Consider the following 20,156-nt stretch of genomic DNA (forward strand, 5'->3'; position numbering starts at 1 on the left):
TTCTTTTGTAGGCAGGCTTACATATTTGCACTGGTAACTATACATTTTGTGTGTGTGTGTGTGTGTGTGTGTGTGTGTGTGTGTGTGTGTGTGTGTGTGTGTGTGTGTGTGTGTGTGTGTGTGTGTGTGTGTGTGTGTGTGTGTGTGTGTGTGTGTGTGTGTGTGTGTGTGTGTGTGTGTGTGTGTGTGTGTGTGTGTGTGTGTGTGTGTGTGTGTGTGTGTGTGTGTGTGTGTGTGTGTGTGTGTGTGTGTGTGTGTGTGTGTGTGTGTGTGCTCATGCAAAGTGGGGACCAGTCCAGGGTGTAGCGTGCTTCATACCCAATACCCAGTGGGTGCTGGGATGGGCCCAGGCCTCCTGAGCCGCAGAGCAGAACAAATCATTGGAGAAGATGGATGTTTCATTTGCTGTTTTGGCTTTTGGATACATTCTGGTATAATTACAAGTATTATAATATTGGATTATTATAACTCCCCTATTTCTCTATGCCTTGGTTGCGTCTCCCTGTCCTCTACTCAACCTTCTCTCGAACATATTTATAATTAGATACAGCTGAACTTGTTTAATTTGTGCTATTATCCATCTTATCTTTATCCAAAATACTTGGTTACAGAACACCTCAGCTTCTATGTCTTCATACTAATGTAATACAGTAAACCACATGAGGACATGCATTCATACCAAACCAATTATTTTCTAATATAAGCCTAATAGGCTCAGATGTGACACATCACCTTCTCCAATGCTGAGGCAAATCAGTTAGCAAACAGTTGCCTTGGAACACAAATACATCGTTCGTTCGCTTAATGGAGCTCAGGTGTTACAGAGTCAACATAGTAGGCATATGATGCATTATCCCTTTGACAACATACACATATTGACTTGATCTGCTTTAAACATGGTTCTATACAATTGTGTAAGTGAAATACATTTGCTAAAACACGGTATAATAGTGTTTTTTAGGAATTTGTATTTAACTTTTCTTGTGGACTTGCATTTACATTTTTTAGAAAATGTAAAGTAGGAGGGGAAAGGTGAGGGGAAGCATATCAAGGCAGTCAGAACAGGACAACAGGCCTGGTGGTTTGGCCCCATGGCCCCAAGGTGTCTCCTGGCTCTTTGAGTGAACATCACGATGTCTGATGCTGTCAGTTCTGGGCCAGACTGAAGTGTGAGCACTCTATTATTCTGGCATTGAGCTGTCAGTTTCTCACTCACTCAACCAAACGTTTTCCCAACTCTCCCTGCTTTTGGTTGTCCTTCCTCTGCACTGTCTCGCTGTTATGTGACAGCAGCAGACGGAGGCAGGTATCTGTTGTAACGCAGGCTAAAAAATAAATTGACTGACGTGGTGTTAAGATATTTACAGCTCCGGAAAAAATTTGGAGACCACTCCAACTATTTCTTAAATCTTTATCTCTACATGTATGGCAGCCATTCCAGTGTCTGTTGAGTTTGAACGAAGTGGAAAATGGTCAGTAGTTTATAGAATGCAATAATACAACATTAAAAAAATATAATTTAACTCAGACATATATCTATAAATAATAAAACAAGAGAAAATGATAATGCTGAAGTGGTCTCTTAATTTATTTCCAGTGTGATACTCTTAACCATGAGAGTGGAAAGTGAAGAGCTTTTGATTATAACATGTTATTGTTTTATTATTAGTGAGTATTCAAAGTTATAAGCATGTCTCTACATTATGTTAGGCTATTCTTTAGTTTTAGTTTTGTTGCGGTGGAGCTAATTGTTGAGGCCTGCAGACGCACATAATGGTTGTTGACACAAGTATCTTTCTTAACAATGCATGTAGACTTTTGAGCTTACAGCTAGAAGTTTATGAAGGGAAGCATTTGTTTCACAAACACACCCGCTGGCCCTTCACTGTCCTCGTAATTTTTGTTTTCCATTGGCTTAAAGCAGAATTTTCAAGACCGTGTTTATATTGTTTTTTTGCTCTTTAAACTCTTACTCAAACACTGATTAAAGTATTGTTCAAATATAGAAGAAGTCACTGTTAGTACAACGGTATTCTTCTCTACTGTATACATCGGATACATCCTTTAAGTTCATCCTTGACTGCAGGTTAATATTGTTCTGTTCAACAGCTTTGCTGATTTCACATTCTGCTGATGTTAATGCTTAATATAACAGAACAAGGTGTGCTAAAAAAGCAATACAATACTCCAAAACATCTGAACTGGAAAGCAGAGTGCTGAGTACCTGTTGGAGTGCAATGAAAATGTGGCTTAATGTATAGGTTAAATGCCTATGTTGAGATACAGTTAACAACATATTAACAACAGATAACACATGCATCGGTATACAGTACAAACCTGTTGTTTGATTATCCTTTTTATAGACAGTCCTAACACATCTATTCTCGTGTCAGTTGGTAAATGATCAACACCCTTATTTTATTGCAAGTACCTCCTTCATAAACTTTGAAAGATACTAATTGTCGAAGTAAGGTTTGTTGAATTTGTTTGCAAAGGCAGAGATGCATATTGCCTTTTACAATGTACTTTAATTGTTTGATTGTGTGGTAGATTAAAACGAAACACTTTTTCTGCATTCAGTGTAACAACATGTACTGTTTTTCTCTGTATCACTGCAGCCCTTATCTTAAACACATTTTACTTACACACTTTAGAAGACACTGCAAGGATTGTATTTTTATTGGTTGGCTTCCTGTCAAACAGCTTTTTAGTCATTGCTCTGCTCTTTTTGAATCATACCTTTTTGATGGAGGTTTTTAGCAGGAGCCAAACTGTGATTTAAATCATTGGTTATATTCTATATTTTAGTATCAGTGAAGAACGTTATTGTATTTCTGCTTCTTACTGCAGCGTTTGACTTTATATAATACATGTTTTTTTTCTTCATGTTACGTTTGCGTAAACAGAAACATTAGCATTAGAGGCAGTACATACGAAGACTACAAACAGAATAATACATATTTTCACACTATCAGAGACGAGGATGATTGATAGAATTTAGACCATTCTGAAAATAAATTTGACAGCCCTGCAGACAGAAAATGAGAAAAAAAATAATGTGATTCATACATTCATTAACATTTAACACCAGACAGTTTCCCTCTCGAGTCACACTGATGGTTTGATCAGACCTCTGAGATGTACTAAACCATCCCTTTTCTAACAAAGCCTTTATCCCATAGTAAGACAGTACGCAGAGAAGAAGCAATTCTGTCTGCTCAATTCAACCTTTACATCAGAAACATTCCATGATGCATTATGCGATGAAGAATACCGTGTAGAAGAAAATATAGTTGAGATATAATTGCATTTTTTTCTCATCACTAATCCGAATTATATAATGCAGTGGAAATTTGAATATAGAAATTCTGAGAACTATGCACTCAGTCATACTGTGTGTAGCACTGGGGAGGATTTTTCAAAGAAACGGCATGTCGGAGTTCACTGGGAGGACAGGTACTATTTTACCAAAATGAGATGCAATAAAGGCTGGCAGTTCAGAGCCTTTCATACGCCACATTACTGAACATTATCATCCTTTCCCAGAGATATGTGGGTCCGCAGGAAAAAAAAGTGCAATGAGACATGTTCATTGACTTTCTGTATATTATGTTAAAATCACCAGTTACCCACAGACTTAAAGCAAAATAAAGTACTTAACAAATAAAACACATTCTGATTGTATAATTGCTTGATATAATTTCTTATAATTGAGGATATGACTGGGGTCATTTAATATTTGTGTCCTCACAAAAACTTTAGAGAGGAATACTTTTCTTATACTGTATCTGTCCTGATAGATATGCATGAAGATCACAGTGCACCTTACGCGGTTGAAATGGCTTCTTTATAATTAAGCCGTCAGTGATAATATACGACCATCAGTTCATGGTGGGTCATCCAAGCATTTGGGGCAACCATGGCTCATCTGAAATCAGAGGCTACAAAAAATAATTGTAGCCATTATGCTACTGAGGGTGAGGATATTTTCAATTATTACTTTACAGTCCAGGCCAGTTATATTTTAATTGCTCCAAGCTTTAATTGTTCCGGGTGTCTTACACATGCGCATTGTGGCGGCACGAATACAAAGTCATTATTAATTAAAATGATCTGGTAGACAGCAATTTATGAGATTGACATGGAGTACTAGAGGTAAGAATTATGAGAAAAGTTATCTGCCTTAGGAGCTAATTGTTCGTCTGTGCCATTTATACAGAAAAAAAAAAGGAAAAAGAAACAACTGCTCAGTATGTATCGCTTACATTATACCAGCACTTGGTAATGAATGGCAAATTAAGTCTCAGGCTCCAGATGCACTTTGGGATTTTTTAAAAATGTATAAGCCATACAATAAATGAAATAATCACTGAAATTCATATTAAGAAAAACATCATTTGTGTTCCTCTCCTTTCCCTGTAAATACATCAAACTGTTGTTTTTGTGACATAATACCTTGATTAATGAAAGCTATGTGCATATATTCAGTTAAAAAATATGTATTTTTAACACAATATCTTTACATATGTACAAGCTTATATATTGTCACCTACTATATCCTTTCTTTTATACCTGAAATGAAGATGGTGTATTTCTCTTACATGTTTGTGAGCAGTGTAGCTTACATGCTAAAACCTTAGTACTGTTGCATAGGTTATTAAAGTAATTTTACAGGTTAAATTGCTCAATGTGTGGGAAAAATGGGACACTTTAGCATGTTTTTGGCGTGAAACACACGCCAAAAACATGTCAGAGTTGTGTTTCCACAAGCTGGAAACACAACACTGACATGTTAGCACCTCATGGAGTCTGCATGGTTTTCATTCACATATTCAGAAGACATGAGCAAAAGTATCATTCGTTTTATAAAGCTGAAGAATATACGTCAAATATTCCATTCAAGCCATGGTTTTGGTAACATCAACTCCTGAAGTAAATATCTGTTCAGTGCTCCTCTATGTTCACCAAATACTGTACTTGCTAACACTTTGTCATTAGATGCTATCATTTGGATTTGTGTGTAGTTTAAACTAACAAACCACTGCACTGTCAGCACACAGAGACTGAACCAAAACCATAAAATCCAGCCTAGAACTAGGTTTATTTATAAAACGGTTTATGTAATTGATAAAACCATAATCAATTGTATAAATCCACTTCAGATCCTTACAGGGAGATTGTGTACACATTTAAGTAAGCACTGTGAAATGAGCTGTAATAGCTGAAAACATTTCAGGGGTCTAATCTCATGTATGTTATCAATTATAATATACATTTGGTTTGTTGAGTATTTAGAATTAGACAGTATTCATTATTATTATTTGTTCATTCCACATCATCATTTTTTATCAGCATTGGAAAGCGTGTACGACCTACAAGAACACTCATTGTTAGCTGAAGCTCTTGGATTTTAAATGATCTTTGGGCAAAATATAATAGATATGCACTTTATAAATTATTACAAAAGTATTTTAATAATGATGTTGTTTTGATGTGAAACACTTTAGAGTATATTTTTTTATTTGTTTCTTCTTGGGCATGACTCTTGGATTTCCGTTTATGTCTAGACGATTTGACATTAATTTATAATTGTCCACCTCAAATAACACTTATTTATTCGGTTCCGAGTAAGTGCTGTACCTTTTCCGAAATGGAAGGCTGCAATTAATTGACTCACTCAAAATTAAATGGAAATTACAAGTGACAAATATAATAATACACAATTACTAAAACAAAAATACCCATTTCAATGAATAAGAAAATGTATTATGTTTGGTGTAGCAGAGGCATTTTCATTTCTAAAATGAATCACTTTGGATTTGAACTCTTCCTGGTGTTAGAAAACCTGTAGTTTACCTACTGACCCAGACTTAAAGTGATGATGTGCCTCAAGTCTTAAACACATTGCTGCTGCAGCTGTCAGCATGCAATATGGCACTTACCATTCGATGTCCCTAGCACACATCAGTCGCACTACGGCATGTCTACAACTGAAAAAGGAATTACTGATCCTGAGTTGAGGACTCTATTGTGTGTGTTGTCCCTTCGATCCTCACCTCTATAGTCTCTTAAACATGTAATTGCAACTCCACAACAACAGAGTAGATGTCCATAGAGATAGGAATGTCAGGACGTTCCAAATCAAAAGCGCGTCTGACAAAATGCAAATTTGCTGTAGCCTGGACATGTCTGTTGCAAGCCAATTCAGCAGCATTCCGTTTCCCTTCTTGAGTATTGCCATCATGAAAAAAAGAATCTAGGCCATCGGTTTCCATATGTCTCATACAGCAGCGGTGTCCCTCGGACTTTGTGTCTCACAATGTCAATTGCGGTAACAGGTCTGAACATTTTCCGGCAGATTGGCTATTAAAGAGTGGCTGCAGAAAAAGGTTGCTCCAAGGCCAAGGCAGAATATATTTGTTAAGAGAATTCAAAAGTAATTTACAAGGAGATATTTATTACTTGAATGCATTGGCCTGAAAATGATTGGTGAATGTAATATTTCTATTTTGTTTTATATGTTTTCTTTCTAACTTGTGTTCACTTTTTTTATTTGTTGTTTTCATTTTGTTTCCCTTGAATGGGGTCTGAAAAACTATATCCATGGCTGCCAACGGTGGAATAACAAAGTTCACTTTGCAACATCAAGCAGACTCCTCAGTCGGTGAAAAATGTGCATATGTTTAAAGTAACGGGCATTTACTCACTATGGCACCACAGCCTGGCAGACATGATGCTGTTTTTGCTAAATTGCAGCTGCATTCTGCCAAGACATACACACAGCACTGTTCTCAAGTTCACACGGCATGGAAGAGAGGGTTTAATCTGTGACACCCTCACAGTAGCCAGGGTCCTTAGCCTACCCCTCAAGTTCTCCATACTACCCCAGTGAATGCTGCCATGGAGAGCAGCCATGAGCTCCCTCCAATGATGAATATCTTGCCTTCTGTCCAAAGGGTTTATTTATGAGTTTTGAGGGGTTCCCTAGTGTTCTCCCTACCCTTTCTGACAATAAAGGTCTTCTCAAAGTCAACCTTCTGTGTACAAACTCATAACACACACACAGGCTTTTTCTGCTGCAACGTGGCATTTAAAGTTGCATGAACAAAAACAAGAACAGATGCTTCTTTTATTTATTGAAAACTAATACTATGGTGTCAGTCAGTGTCTATGGCCATTAGTTACTACAACATATTTAAACAACCTGAATGTATTTTCTGTGGCACCTAAACCATTTATTGAATTCATGCTACATTATATTGCAACACATATGATGTATTACATCATCCCAACAAACCATTAGAGAGAGGATGGAACACGTTGTAGATAAATGGTGACTGCAATCAGGGTAACTCTACTATTCTTTTTAATTTTGTATTTCTGCCTTTGCTCTGACCTCCCTGTAGTGTTGATTGTATATAATCCATGACTTGCACATATGCTCAATAACATTGCACCAGTAGAGAGGAAATTTCTCCCGCTAATTCCCCTCCAGGCATCAGGGTTACTAATGTGTCCATTTATATTTTCTAGTACCAATATACATTTGTAAGAGTGATCCTTGTCTGGTGGCTCATTGTTGTTCAGGAAGGCAGAGGATTTCAACCTTCTATTAGATGCTAGCATAAAAAACAACACTAAGTGTTCTCCCCTTTATGCTTCGCACGGTCACATTGGGGTGACCCTCTCATCCAATGGGACTCTCTAAATGTGCCCGGTAGCAGCAGCGGGCTTTGGTGTTCCTATTCCTGGTGTATTTGCGGGCTTTTTTGAAAGATAATGTCCTCTCACCTAAAACTGTTTTACCTTGGATGTCCCTAAATAGGCTAAGAGTAAATTTTAAAACTAGCCTTATAGCTAGAACAAAGATTAAAATGTCAAGAGACACACATGATTACATGTTTTCTTTGTGTCCTGTTTAGCTTGAGTTGGTTATTTAAAAACGTTCTTCATTGTAGCCGTTAACATTATGGTGAAGTATATGGTGCATAACATCTGGTAATGAGTATACTTTTGCATTGTACTCTATTCCACTGTATTCAAACCCTACTACTGAAACTACTAGTCTGCTCTTTCAACACCCGTCCATTAAATCCATCAAAAAAGACCTGCCTCACCGCCTTGCTAATTATTCTTAACCAAAGCCATTTGTGCCATGAAATATTGTCAGGGATGATACCGTTGATGTAATACGATAATGATAATGGTGTTTCATAGTATTCCCATTATATATCCATGTCTGCTGAAGAGTTGAGTCTTCATGTTCTTGAGTAACACATGTTCACCTTTTGGATTCATTATCTTCTCAATGTCAACATTGTGTAACATCTCTTGTAAATGCTTAAAAATCCAAAGGACTGCATGCTCTTTATTATGGAAATGTGACTTGTATTAATTCTATGTTTAGTTTAATAAAAGAACATGACTCTTAATCAATGATCCCTAAAAATCAGTTTTAGACTATCATATATGAATCACATTAATCCATGGAGGAATTTTCCCCTCACTCTAAGCATGGATATGAGGTCATCAGCACACTTGGGGCACACATGCAAAGTGTAATTTCCTTTAATTAGTCCATAAGGAGGACATGAGCCTTGTTACGGACCACTATCCACTATAATCTTCTACAGCGAGAGACACCATGTGTGTATGCAGTAGGTCAAGGTGTTCTTTATGTGTTCTGCCCTGGCTCTGGCTCCACTTGTATCCATAGGGGAGAGAATGGTACAAGCAGCTCTTCATGGAAGCCTCCTGGCATGTTTCCCACAGGTTCTCACACATAGGTATTCTGTTCCCAGATTTTAGCAGGACACTAAACACATGGTCAGGTGCTATGGTGCTGCTTCAAGCGCCGTGCCACACTGTCATGATGGCTAGGGTCCAGGTTTTGGTTGTGGCATGAGTGTAGAAGAGAGTGGGTTGTTTCCTGATTCTATATACTGTATATTATGGAATACATGATTTATTTGGAATGCTACATATATGGCCGCGTTATACAGTGTCATTATGTTATTGTCAATGACCATATTGTAATATTCATAAATAAACTGGTATAGTTTTGTTTTTGTTTTTTGAGCCTTGGATTTTCTCCGATTGTGTGGATAAACTTTTTGTAGAATATTTTGTGAAATATTGCACATGCCTGTACAACTGAGCTGTATGTGGGTGTGAATGTATGTATGGGAATCAGAGTCCATAGCCTTACCTGGTTGGTGGATTTTAGCCCGTGCTCGGTGTTGGTTGAATTACATTATCATTAAATCAATAGGTTAAAAACATTATATTGCTTTAATCCCACGGCTCATGTCAAAGTTAATATCCGTCATAAACATTTGTGAATAAGTAAATAAATAATAACTGTATTTTATGTGGGAGTATGAGTTGAATTAATGAGGATGTAAGTACTCATTTATTCATATCTGAATAAGGTACACTTCTGTGTGACCTTTCCCATGTGGGCTAAACGTGTTTAAAAGTATCTTAAATATATTGCTGGCTATTGTGAATTTAATAAGCTATCTGAGACATCACTGTATCTGTGTATAACATACACATTTGTGCCTTTCCTTTTTTACTCTTTTATCGTTGTAGAGCAATTGTTTGCTGGCAACATGTCATGACCAAAGCAAATGAGTTCTTTTGAGACTTCCAGTTGCAGTGCAGGGGAAAAAGGGACGATGCTATCAGTAGAGACAGAATTCAGGTTGAAGTGGCTGTATCCCCCATGTTTTGTTTTTCTCTCTTTTCTTCTGCCCATTCATTCACCTTCTCCCTGTCTGTTCTGTTGCCTGGGAAACTGTTACCGATGGCGACCAGGAGTTGCGGAAACAAAAGGAAGTGTGGTCCTGAAAGAAGAGGATTATTGAATTACTGTGTTCACACATGCATCCAGGACAGCTTGTGGGCGTGTATGGATGTACAGATGATTGATTGATATGATTGCATATTGGCTCAAGAACTGAAATGCACATGTGTGTTATTCGTAATATGTGCACATGTCGAATAACAACCATTTTGAAACAGTGCATTGTTCAGGAGACATAGACCAATACAACATACACTGGAAATTGTATATCTAAACATGATTATAAACATAAAACAATATATGTTCTGGAGTTGATGGAAAGTGTAATTCCACATTAACAAATGTATAGAATTAGCTTTATTTGAATTTCGTTTTATTTCTTAATTTTAATGCAATACAATTAAAAATGTGTGTACATTTCAAAACAAATATGGTTCTAATTGTACCTTTTTTATTATTAGTCATCATTTGAAGCATATTAACATGTACGATCACAGCTTAACTCTTGGTGGACTTATACAGCAGGAACAAGCACCATAGTTATTCAGCTCTTCCTGTCACGATAGTTGGCCCCTGGCTCTCTTGTGCAATACGAAGTTGAAACTATGCAACCTAAACATTATGTTAATTATGCATGTTTGGTTGAGGCGCTTCTTTCGATTTTGATGCATCACTTCACAGATATTTACTGCTGGGAATTGGACCATCCTCGCTGCATATCTCATTAACCTCTATGAACTCTAAAGATAGCACCACCAAGCACTGCCATACCCACTTCCGTTAGCTAGCTCACCGGTGGCTTCTTTCCTCATCTGCTTCCTTGTCTCACTATTGATTCATCCTGGGTTTCTTTTTTTTATTGTTTTTTAATGGCTTCTTAAAGTACAATGACAAGTCTTGGGGAAATGTCACATTAATGTACGTTTAAACTGCTTGTTTTCCCTCTCCTTAACGCTAACGATAGCAGATGTGTTTTGCTAGCAGCTATTAATGACTCAAGCACCAATTGGGAACATCTGTGCGATTTGAATTGGGCTCGAAAGAGTGATTCAGACCTGGGTTATCTATTAGCATTTCTTTTCAAATCAGTTTTAATTTATGACATCTCACTGCAGGACTGTGATTTTCAATTTATATTTGTTTTGTATTCCTCTTAATCCAATTCCAATGATTGGAAGACAAACTGATATGTTCCCTACAGACATCTACTGTATACTTTGACCCTGAGTCTTGGTGAAAGTACAGTAAGTATCAGTATGAACACTGTAGTGTATATACAATTAAATATGTGGTTTGGAGCTGCCAATGATGGGTGGAGACATCACTATGATATGAGGAGCATGGGAATGACCATGAATGGGGTTTTTTTTACGGCGGAAGCAGGAGGGGGAAGGGTATTTTTTGCTTGCATTTGGCACAAATGAACAGAGACTTCCTTCCCCTTCAGCTGCTGGCTCACACTTACAGGTCTACTCTCACAAGCTGTGTGGTAACACTTGGCCGACAGATGCAGATACAAATAATGGCCTCACTTCAATCTAAACGACAGGGAATATAACAAGGGCTGAGGCCCCATCTGTCTCTGATGAAGGTTCACAGACACAAGCGCACACACAAACACATAAACAGACCTTTAATCACGCATACCTTAGTGCATCTGCAAGTTTTCATGGCGAATAGATTTCTTTCCCTCGCAAAGACAGGCTTTTCACAGTTTTAGTCTTATTTTTTTAAATTCTCTGCTCCTCTGATGGCACAGCAAAAAGAACAATCTGACTAATCCTTTAAGCCTTGAAACACCTTTTTTTTTAAAATATGGCATTCCAATTGAAATGGGAAATACAAAATGACTGTCCATGTGTCGTTCCACTGTTATTTTCTTACATGCTGTTCTTGCACCACTGTCCACACTCTGATGCCTGTATCTTAACAAAAGCAAAAATCTATTCCCTGCCCCTTTAACTCCTCAGCCCTTCCTTTTCTAAATCAAAGTCACCCCAAGGGCCTCATTGTTCAGGCACTCTTAGTGCCTTGTTATCAACAGCTGTAGCGAGCCTGTATTGGCCCCTTGTGAGACCACAGTAAATATTGGCATTATCTTTCTAATCACATGTCTTTCTCTGAAATGTCACCAAGGCGGGCAAGAGTGCTTACAGTTGGCTCACACAGCCTCAGTGTGAGATATCATTTTTTTTTTTTGTTAAAGTAAATGTAAGAGCCATACTGTTGTGCGGGAGGAGTGGTGTAAGGCTGTGCGGGCATTGCAATCTCTTCCTTTCCAGCAGAACTAATTTGTAACAGTAATGAGCAAGCAGCAGTGCATGGTCATCAGGCAATTATATTTGGTTACCATGCAAACAGTGAGCATCATGGGATGTCATTATACTGAGAAATATACCCAAGCTTTATTACAATGGCACAGAAAAAACAAATGTGAGCCATTATCTAAATGCGGACCCATTTTTCTTCAACTTTTGTGTTGTTCTGAAATTCCAAATGTGTCCCAGACTGATGCTCTCATGGGTAGCAGACTGGTGCATTCACTCATTTGTATTTAATGTATTTTTTACTATTCAGCCTCTTTGTATAATAACGTTTTGTGTAATTACTTCAACTAAAATTCAAAGAAGGATACTTTATGGTCTCCTCTAAAATTATTTTGTTCGTGATAAAAAATACTCAATCAAAGGCCATCATTTATGAATACATTTAGAAATGTAAGAATGTAATTTACCTTGAAGGTATGCATGGGAACTGAAACCAAAGATAACTGTTTTTATTCATAGGGAAGGCCAAAACAAATTTATGCATGATTACCCTTTGAAAAGCCCATTGGGTAGCATAATGGAAAATGTTTCACTGAATGCCCCCTGCTGATTTGAGTTAATACTGAGGTTCTGTATGAGGCATACTGCCCATAACTGAAGTAGACATTATTCAGAAGTAGCTTTCCTTCATTATTAAACACAACTACTTTAATTTCCGACGAGCTGACATACCTCTTTCTTTCTGTTGCGTTAGATCTATAACTAACATTTTAATTAAGTGTAAACAATTAAGTAGACAACATTTTACCATCAGCGATGTCAGGGGCGAAAGTTGGTTGGCGTTTCTTGCTCAGAACATGCACATCTTCTAAAATTACCTTAATTTTTACCTAAACTACACACCTTAAAATATTTGTTGATTGCTTCTTGCTGATTGTGACACTATCACATCAAATTATCTGCCCACAGACAAACATGGCCACAGACATGCTCGCCCCTTCTCCTAATGGTATTTCTGTAAACTCATACTTCAAAAAAAGGACATTTGAAATGCTTTCTCAGCAAGTGTTGCATTATGTATAAAGAATTCTCCTTTGCAAAACTGAGATGTCATTTATCTCTTTAATCTATAGCACAGATACCAACTTCATCCCTCTATACAGGCCCGAGTCTGAAACAGAGTTATTGTTAGTCTGTCTGAGAATAAGGCGTGTGCTAAAGCTAGAAGAATCCTGGGAGAGAGGTTTTGGGTGGGCGGTAGCAGCACACTAGCAAATCAGGCCTAATTCTCAGTTATTATTCACAAGGCCAGGGCTCAACAGAACATTATCTGCCCTCAAATCCTTACCTCGTGCAGAATAGAGCATTGTGGCATGTCGAGGGGAGATAGAGAGGCAGAAAAATGAACGGATAGGACTCAAGGCGACGGAAAAGGAGATGGGCTGCGATGATGGAACCATGTATTAGTTCCCATGGCGGAAGGGACAAAATAGAAAGGTCGAGCCGGTGCTTTCCTAGTTCAGCTGTGGGAGATTTTCATTCAGTTTTCAATCACAGTGTAATCTGATTTTATGATTAGGTAGGGCTTTTGGTCAGTGTAATTTCTCAAGTGATTTACATAGGGCTATGGACTTCTTCGTGATTTTCAGTCATTTTGCAAACGGGTCACTTTCTATTTTTAGAAATATGTCAACACACATCCTGTTATGCAGGGTTTGGAATACACCATATCAATGCGACTGAAAGTATACAGTCATTGTATTGTAATTTATTTTATGCTTTTTCACACACACTTACTTTGGCTGCCATTGTTTAATTACATGGGGTTTCTGTAAGTATGTCCCTAACACATCCTTCCTTATGACATCATATACGTTGTAGCAGACAGCATCATCCTTTGCATACCAATGTGCAGTCTTAAGTATCTTTGGCCCAGTCATGGCAATAATTTATGGCTCAACAATTGCTGAATCTGACACTGACTAAAACATGTTGTCGTCTGAAATTAGCATGAAAGTAATATCATTCAGGCTACACTGTGTCCCTATTCTGTGTCTGTGACCAGCAGTTATTCCTCCATGTGTCCAGGACAGGTATAGTTTCTCCAAGGTGAATTAGACAAGTGGTACATTAACCACAGAGCCATGTGCCGTCATTCACGCTGTGACTTCTAGTTGGACAGAGAGAAAGGAGAGCAGATGCTAGTGCACATGCCACTTTCACTTCATGCTGGGAGAGAGGGATGCAAGAAACGCAACACCATGAGGGGTACTAGTGTAAAAAGAGTGGTGTGTTGACAAATAAAATGTTGACGAAATAAAAGTAGAAGGGAGAGGTATTTCTGTTTTCATTAACACAGAAACCGGCCTTTTATGGGTTTGTGTTTGTTTAGGTATTTGTTTAGTCCATGTGCTGTAAGTGCCTGTGTGTACTTCAGTGCATATTGCTGTATGACCTGCATGGGCATCCAATCAGTCCTCTGTGTTTTTTTTATGCTACATATATGTTGTTTTAGTTTCTGTTTGACTATCTGAATTCAGCATGTGGCTCTTTCACCGGAGCATTTGCTCTAAACAATAAAGATTACTCTGGTCCATTCTTCCCTTGGAGCAGGAAGTGGATGGTTACCAGGGTTCAGTGAGCTCCAGCCTCCACTGTGCACAGATGGTGGCTAAACCACAGAGCATGTGTTGGATGTGTTTGCTAGGAGTCCTGTTGTTTTGACGCACAAAGACACTTAGGATCACAAGGGACCCGGTTGTGCTAAAATACAATTAAATAATGACATTTTTCTATCCACTATAGCGGTTTAACCGTTTATCATTATGTATCAACAATATACTGTAACTTATCACATTTGAAAAATAACCATTTCTATATTGATTTAAGACAACTTTCATTATAGTAAGCTATTTCAATCACACATGATACTATTTTTCTTTATTTCTTTTTCAGGCCTCTCAATGTTTTTTTGACTGAAACATGCAACAGAAAGATTTTAAAAATGTAATTCTGAGATTAAAAATAGAAACTCCACAACTGCAGATACATTGATCATATTTGTTTGTATCATTTATTTGATAGTTGCTACCAATAACCATGTTTGTAGTGCTTAATCTCAATTCTAGTCATTGGCATCGTCATTAAGCAATCATTTTATTTAGGATGTTAGCTGAATATACATTATTCTTCCTGGCTACATTATTGTGCAGTTACCATTACCACTTTTTCTAATGCAGAATGATGATATTTGCAATCAATGCCACAGCTAACTTCTGTCTTTTACTATGAAATCCATACAGGCATCTGCCTAGACATCTGCTCTTTTCTATGAATGCGCACAAATGAGGTGACACATCTTAGAGATCCATGGTGACAGTGTTATTTTGGTACAGAAAAAATGTCATCAGAATTATTTTCACATTGCTGAGATTAGACACAATGCTAGACGTGCAGAAAGAGTATTGGAGCAAAACAACAACACAAACACAATCAGGATGTTTTCCTTGGTTAAAATGAATTAATTTAAAAGTGCATATCATATTGTTTATATGAATACGAACTCCAGGCTTTTATTTTGAGTGACAGCTGAAATGTTGACATGTCTGTATGGCTTCTCCTAAAGCTAATAAAGCCCTAACCTCTCATGTTCTTACCTATTACATGAACACACAACAGTCCGATTGTCATTAATCAGAGCTGGAATATCTTTAATTCACATTCACTTCTATCAAAATCATCAAATCGCTTAATGAACTCTTGCTGTGTGTTTATAATCTCATGACTCTATGCTACTTAAACTAGTCCCCACAATATGTTACTGTTGAGCAAATACAGTTCTGCAGGTTTTTCATTATCCCTGAACATGAACAGCTACACTGAATCGTCTCTGCTGTGCCTGTAGGGATATTACAGTTACTGTACATAGAACATAAAACGTCTGTCTCCTAAAACAGACACACAACAAAAACAAAAAGTACATTTCTGGAGGCCATGTTAACTACATTGCACTGTTGTCTAAGCCAGCCATCTGGACACATTTTGTTCATTGCTTTCACATATTGGGGCATCTTTTAGTCTAATGGGTTTTGTTCTGGGATTAAACAAAATTACTAGAATGTATTATGCTCATATTTGCCAATGTGCAGCATTGATTTTTTTTTCTCATCCAGGGATTTTCTTTTTTTGCAGAGCTTTATGAAATATGGTAACCACTAGAACAAGTCCAGTGCTGTAAACATGCCCCAGTGGCAGCATGATTTAATATTCATAAGAATATTTGTTCCCTTAATATCAGACTTTCATAGATTTCTCCACCGCTTTCCAGATTCATTCTGAGGTCATGCACTCGGGCTATATTGTTATGAATATCACTGGTTATTATTATATGCTCCAACAAAAAGTACAAACACACTTCTGTCCTTCTCCTTCCTTTAAGATGACTGTCATGGCTAAACCAAGGTAAGAGCTTAATCCTAGGAATTTGCTGGTATTATGTCTGTTAAAATAAGGTTAGAGAATGTGCTGAATAATTCATTGCAGGTTTTCCTCGCCAAACTCTACATCCAATCTGTAAAACACTGAGGATAAAAAGTAAGTGAAAAGGGATGAAAGCATTGCAATTGAGCCTGGCAGGAAATGATGAAAGGAAAGAGACAACATGATCCACAGAGGAGAGGAAAATGGGGAAGAAAATGAGAGGTAAAAGCCATGCACAACAGGGAAAACATGGGACATTAACATGGGAAGGCAAATGGGAGAAGGATGCAGAGAAGGAACAAAAGGCGAAAGAAAAAAATAAGGGGATTCAGATGGAAAATGAGTGTTATTGAGGAAAAAAAAAAGAATGCAAAGTAACGGAAATAAATACTGGCTGAAGTAAACCTACACTATAGAACAGAGTGGAATCATGGCCACCCTCCACCCTGTGAAGTCACTTAGGACTAAAGCAGTAGGGATTTGTGAAGCCTGAGGATGAACAGAAAACCCATTTTCCCTCATGGCTACATCTGCCACTGTGAATTTATATGGCTATTGTACTGAGTGGAAGAAAGATGTGATCAAACATGAAGGGTAATGGAGACGGAGGGACGCACGGTAATCGAGAAGGAGAGAGAACAAAAAGTGAGAACAATGGGAAGCGTGAAGGAAAACATTGTGACATGATACAGGAAGGGGAATTTGAGAGTATTTTGAGCAAGCTGATGTGAGAGTCAAATTAACAAAATACGCAAAGACAAAAGCTGACGTGATATATGCAGTATATATATAGCTTTTTAGTAGGGCTGTTTGTACTTTGTAAAGCCTAGAATGCCTATACTGTGACTTGTGCACCAAGTCTGCAGTATTCATATTAAAACGGAGGGTAATTAAGGTTTTAAATGTCAAGTGTGTCCTAGCAGTGCATGTTGTCATTGTTAGAGCTATAATTACTTGACATTTCCATGACAAATGGACAATTTCCTCTTTAGTTTCCAGTGACAACTGCCGTGTTACAGCAGTGCCGAGATGATTGAAGACATTGCCTAGCTACAGAACACATTCATGTCTTACTTTTTTGGCTGATAAAAAGCCATTGTGAAGCTGAGATTTCAACACTTTAATCTTTTTCATTGCAGTCCCTTTAGTTGTGCTGCAGAGTCATACGATGTCACTCCATTATCACTCTGCTGCTAAAATGAAATATCAGCCTTCATGTGTGTTGGCCATTCTTCAGGGGAAGTTATGTAAAAGTGCAAACAAAGGGGAGTTTGTGGGACTGCATTTCTGCAAAGCTGCCATCCTGTTGGAGATTAATGAACAAGTTTGTCCGTGGCACTAGTGCTCTCTGGGCCCCTCCCCTCTCAGCATTGTTTGATTTATGGACACCCAGCCGTGCATGAGTTATACTTTCAAAGGGGTTTGTTTTTCGTCATGAAGATGGAATTTTAAATGTTGTGATGAATGACCCCTTTAGGATTTTATTCATTATTCTGTCCTGAGTTTATTTTCGTGTGTGTGTGCGTGCATTTGCACAACCATCTTTATGTTCACGCTCCTGTGGCTGAATCGTATGCACATGGCCATCCGTGTGTGCATGTGTGTAATTTTGTGAATATCACCACATCTTTGAATATGTCAAGCAAAAACGCTGACCCTGCATTTTCTTTCTGACAATGCGAATATATATCGCCTTCAGGTCGCCGTGTCCCGCTGAATCAAACGCTGCGTCTCACCTATTGGCTGTCATTGTGGAAAAATCAAAGAATAAGTCATGGCCTCCCTTTCTTTCCACCATTCTGTCTGTGCATATGGATTTACCTTATCATCCAGTCACAGCATGTATGGCAGGGTGTTTGATGTTTCTGTGATGGTGAGATATCGAATGAACCGTGGTTGAATGTGATGCTGCGGTGCATTTACAGGACAACAAAAAGAAGGAGAAAGGACCGTAGGAGAAAAAGAGAGGTTTGCATTGGTGTGTGTGTGACACTCTAAAGATAGGAATCCAGTTGTAGCAGTTTTCCACAAAGATGATTTCTGCTTGATTGCCGTTTCTGTGCATGAGAGCATCTATAGACAGAATGACATGAACAGAAACCCACAGTGTGATCCTTACTCGTAGCTTTGCTGTAACATCATAATGTGCTGTCATAAGCTGTCATAATTTTGTTTATGATGTTTGGATGCATGTGTTTATGTTTATAATGGTACGTTGTATCCTGTACATCACCAACTTTGTCTGTGAATGGATATGAAGGAGTGTATCTCTGGCACTACATCTGAAATGAGCTGTACAGTAATTTCAAATAAATCCTCCAAATTAAAGTAAGACACATTATTACAACAACAATAGTAACATGATGCATTCATAAAGGTTTTACATATTGTGTGATGTAAATTTGTGGATACAAGGGGTGTTTGTGGCCCAGTTGTTTAAAACTGTTTGATGTTAGGCACACTGTTTGAAAACCTCTCCTTCAAAAGAAGCTAGATCATTTTGTGACTGCTCCATTTTCAAGTGATAAATAATTTCCTACTTGCACAATGCACTTGTGAGCAGCATAGGCACAAATGATTCAGTCTCTGATTGTTACCTGCCTCTTGTTATTTGGAGAACTAACTTAATGAAGTGGCGGGTGCTAGAACTCTTTCAATAGCTGTCAATTGGTACTCATTGCCATTCAACCTAATATAAGTTACACTGGAGCAGTTATTGTTATAGGTGTATTGTGTTTGTATTGTTGTGTACAATGTAAAATAACGACATTACCAATTAAGTGTGATCATAAGCATTGTTTTCCTTGTGTGCTTCACTTATATTCTTTTCTTTTCTATTTTCCTCTGATCCAGGGAGGCCTCATTGCTCTCCTCCTTCTTATTCTCCTCTTCACGCTCGTCCTGTATACGCGCCACCGGTGGTGCAAGCGCCGCCGTATCCCACAGAAGAGTGCCAGCACCGAGGCCACCCATGAGATCCACTACATTCCCTCTGTTCTGCTTGGACCCCAGGGCCGAGACAGCTACAGGGGCTCTCGAAACACACACCAGCACGGGAGTTCAGTCATTGGTATGCCTATACGGGAGACGCCCATTCTTGATGACTACGACTGCGATGACGACGACCAATGTGGACGCTCCCTGAACTCCACGCCCAACCAGCTCCACAACAAGCTGAGTGACGGGATGTTCCAGGAGGACTACGGAGTGAACATCGCAGGGCACACAGACATGACGTGCAAAGAAAATGAGATTAAACATTCTTTCGAAAAACGAGGTAGGTTAAATACTTTTCACTTGTAAAAGTGATGAAACAACTGCTGTATGCATACCACAAAGATTAATGTGACAGCTGTGAGTTTAACGGTATGATGTAGTTGTCGTAGAAAATCTGTTTTGCTCAGTGGTCGTTTCTGAGAGGATGATTTGCACTTCCGTGGTGGCTCTCAGTGCCAGCTCCCCAGATGGCCCGGCCTGGACAGTTCACTGTGGCTCCGGCCAGCTCAACCGTGTTCTTGATAGCACAGCATGTCCTGCTTACATTTTGTCAGAAATCAGCAGTTTATGCACGCCATTACATCACTCGGGTACAGATAAGAATC

General features: G+C 38.3%; 1 protein-coding gene across 1 annotated transcript in view; it reads left to right on the top strand.

Annotated features, from left to right (window-relative positions):
• Window positions 1-20,156, top strand: part of LOC134868515 (astrotactin-2-like) — a 233,974-nt gene that overhangs the window by 43,238 nt on the left and 170,580 nt on the right. Inside the window, exon 3 of the mRNA XM_063889717.1 lies at window positions 19,408-19,831. Coding sequence (XP_063745787.1) covers window positions 19,408-19,831 — 424 coding nt within the window. The remainder of the gene's footprint in view (window positions 1-19,407; window positions 19,832-20,156) is intronic.

Source organism: Eleginops maclovinus, chromosome 8, assembly GCF_036324505.1.
Source record: "Eleginops maclovinus isolate JMC-PN-2008 ecotype Puerto Natales chromosome 8, JC_Emac_rtc_rv5, whole genome shotgun sequence".
In the NCBI taxonomy this organism is placed as follows: Eukaryota; Metazoa; Chordata; class Actinopteri; order Perciformes; family Eleginopidae; genus Eleginops; species Eleginops maclovinus.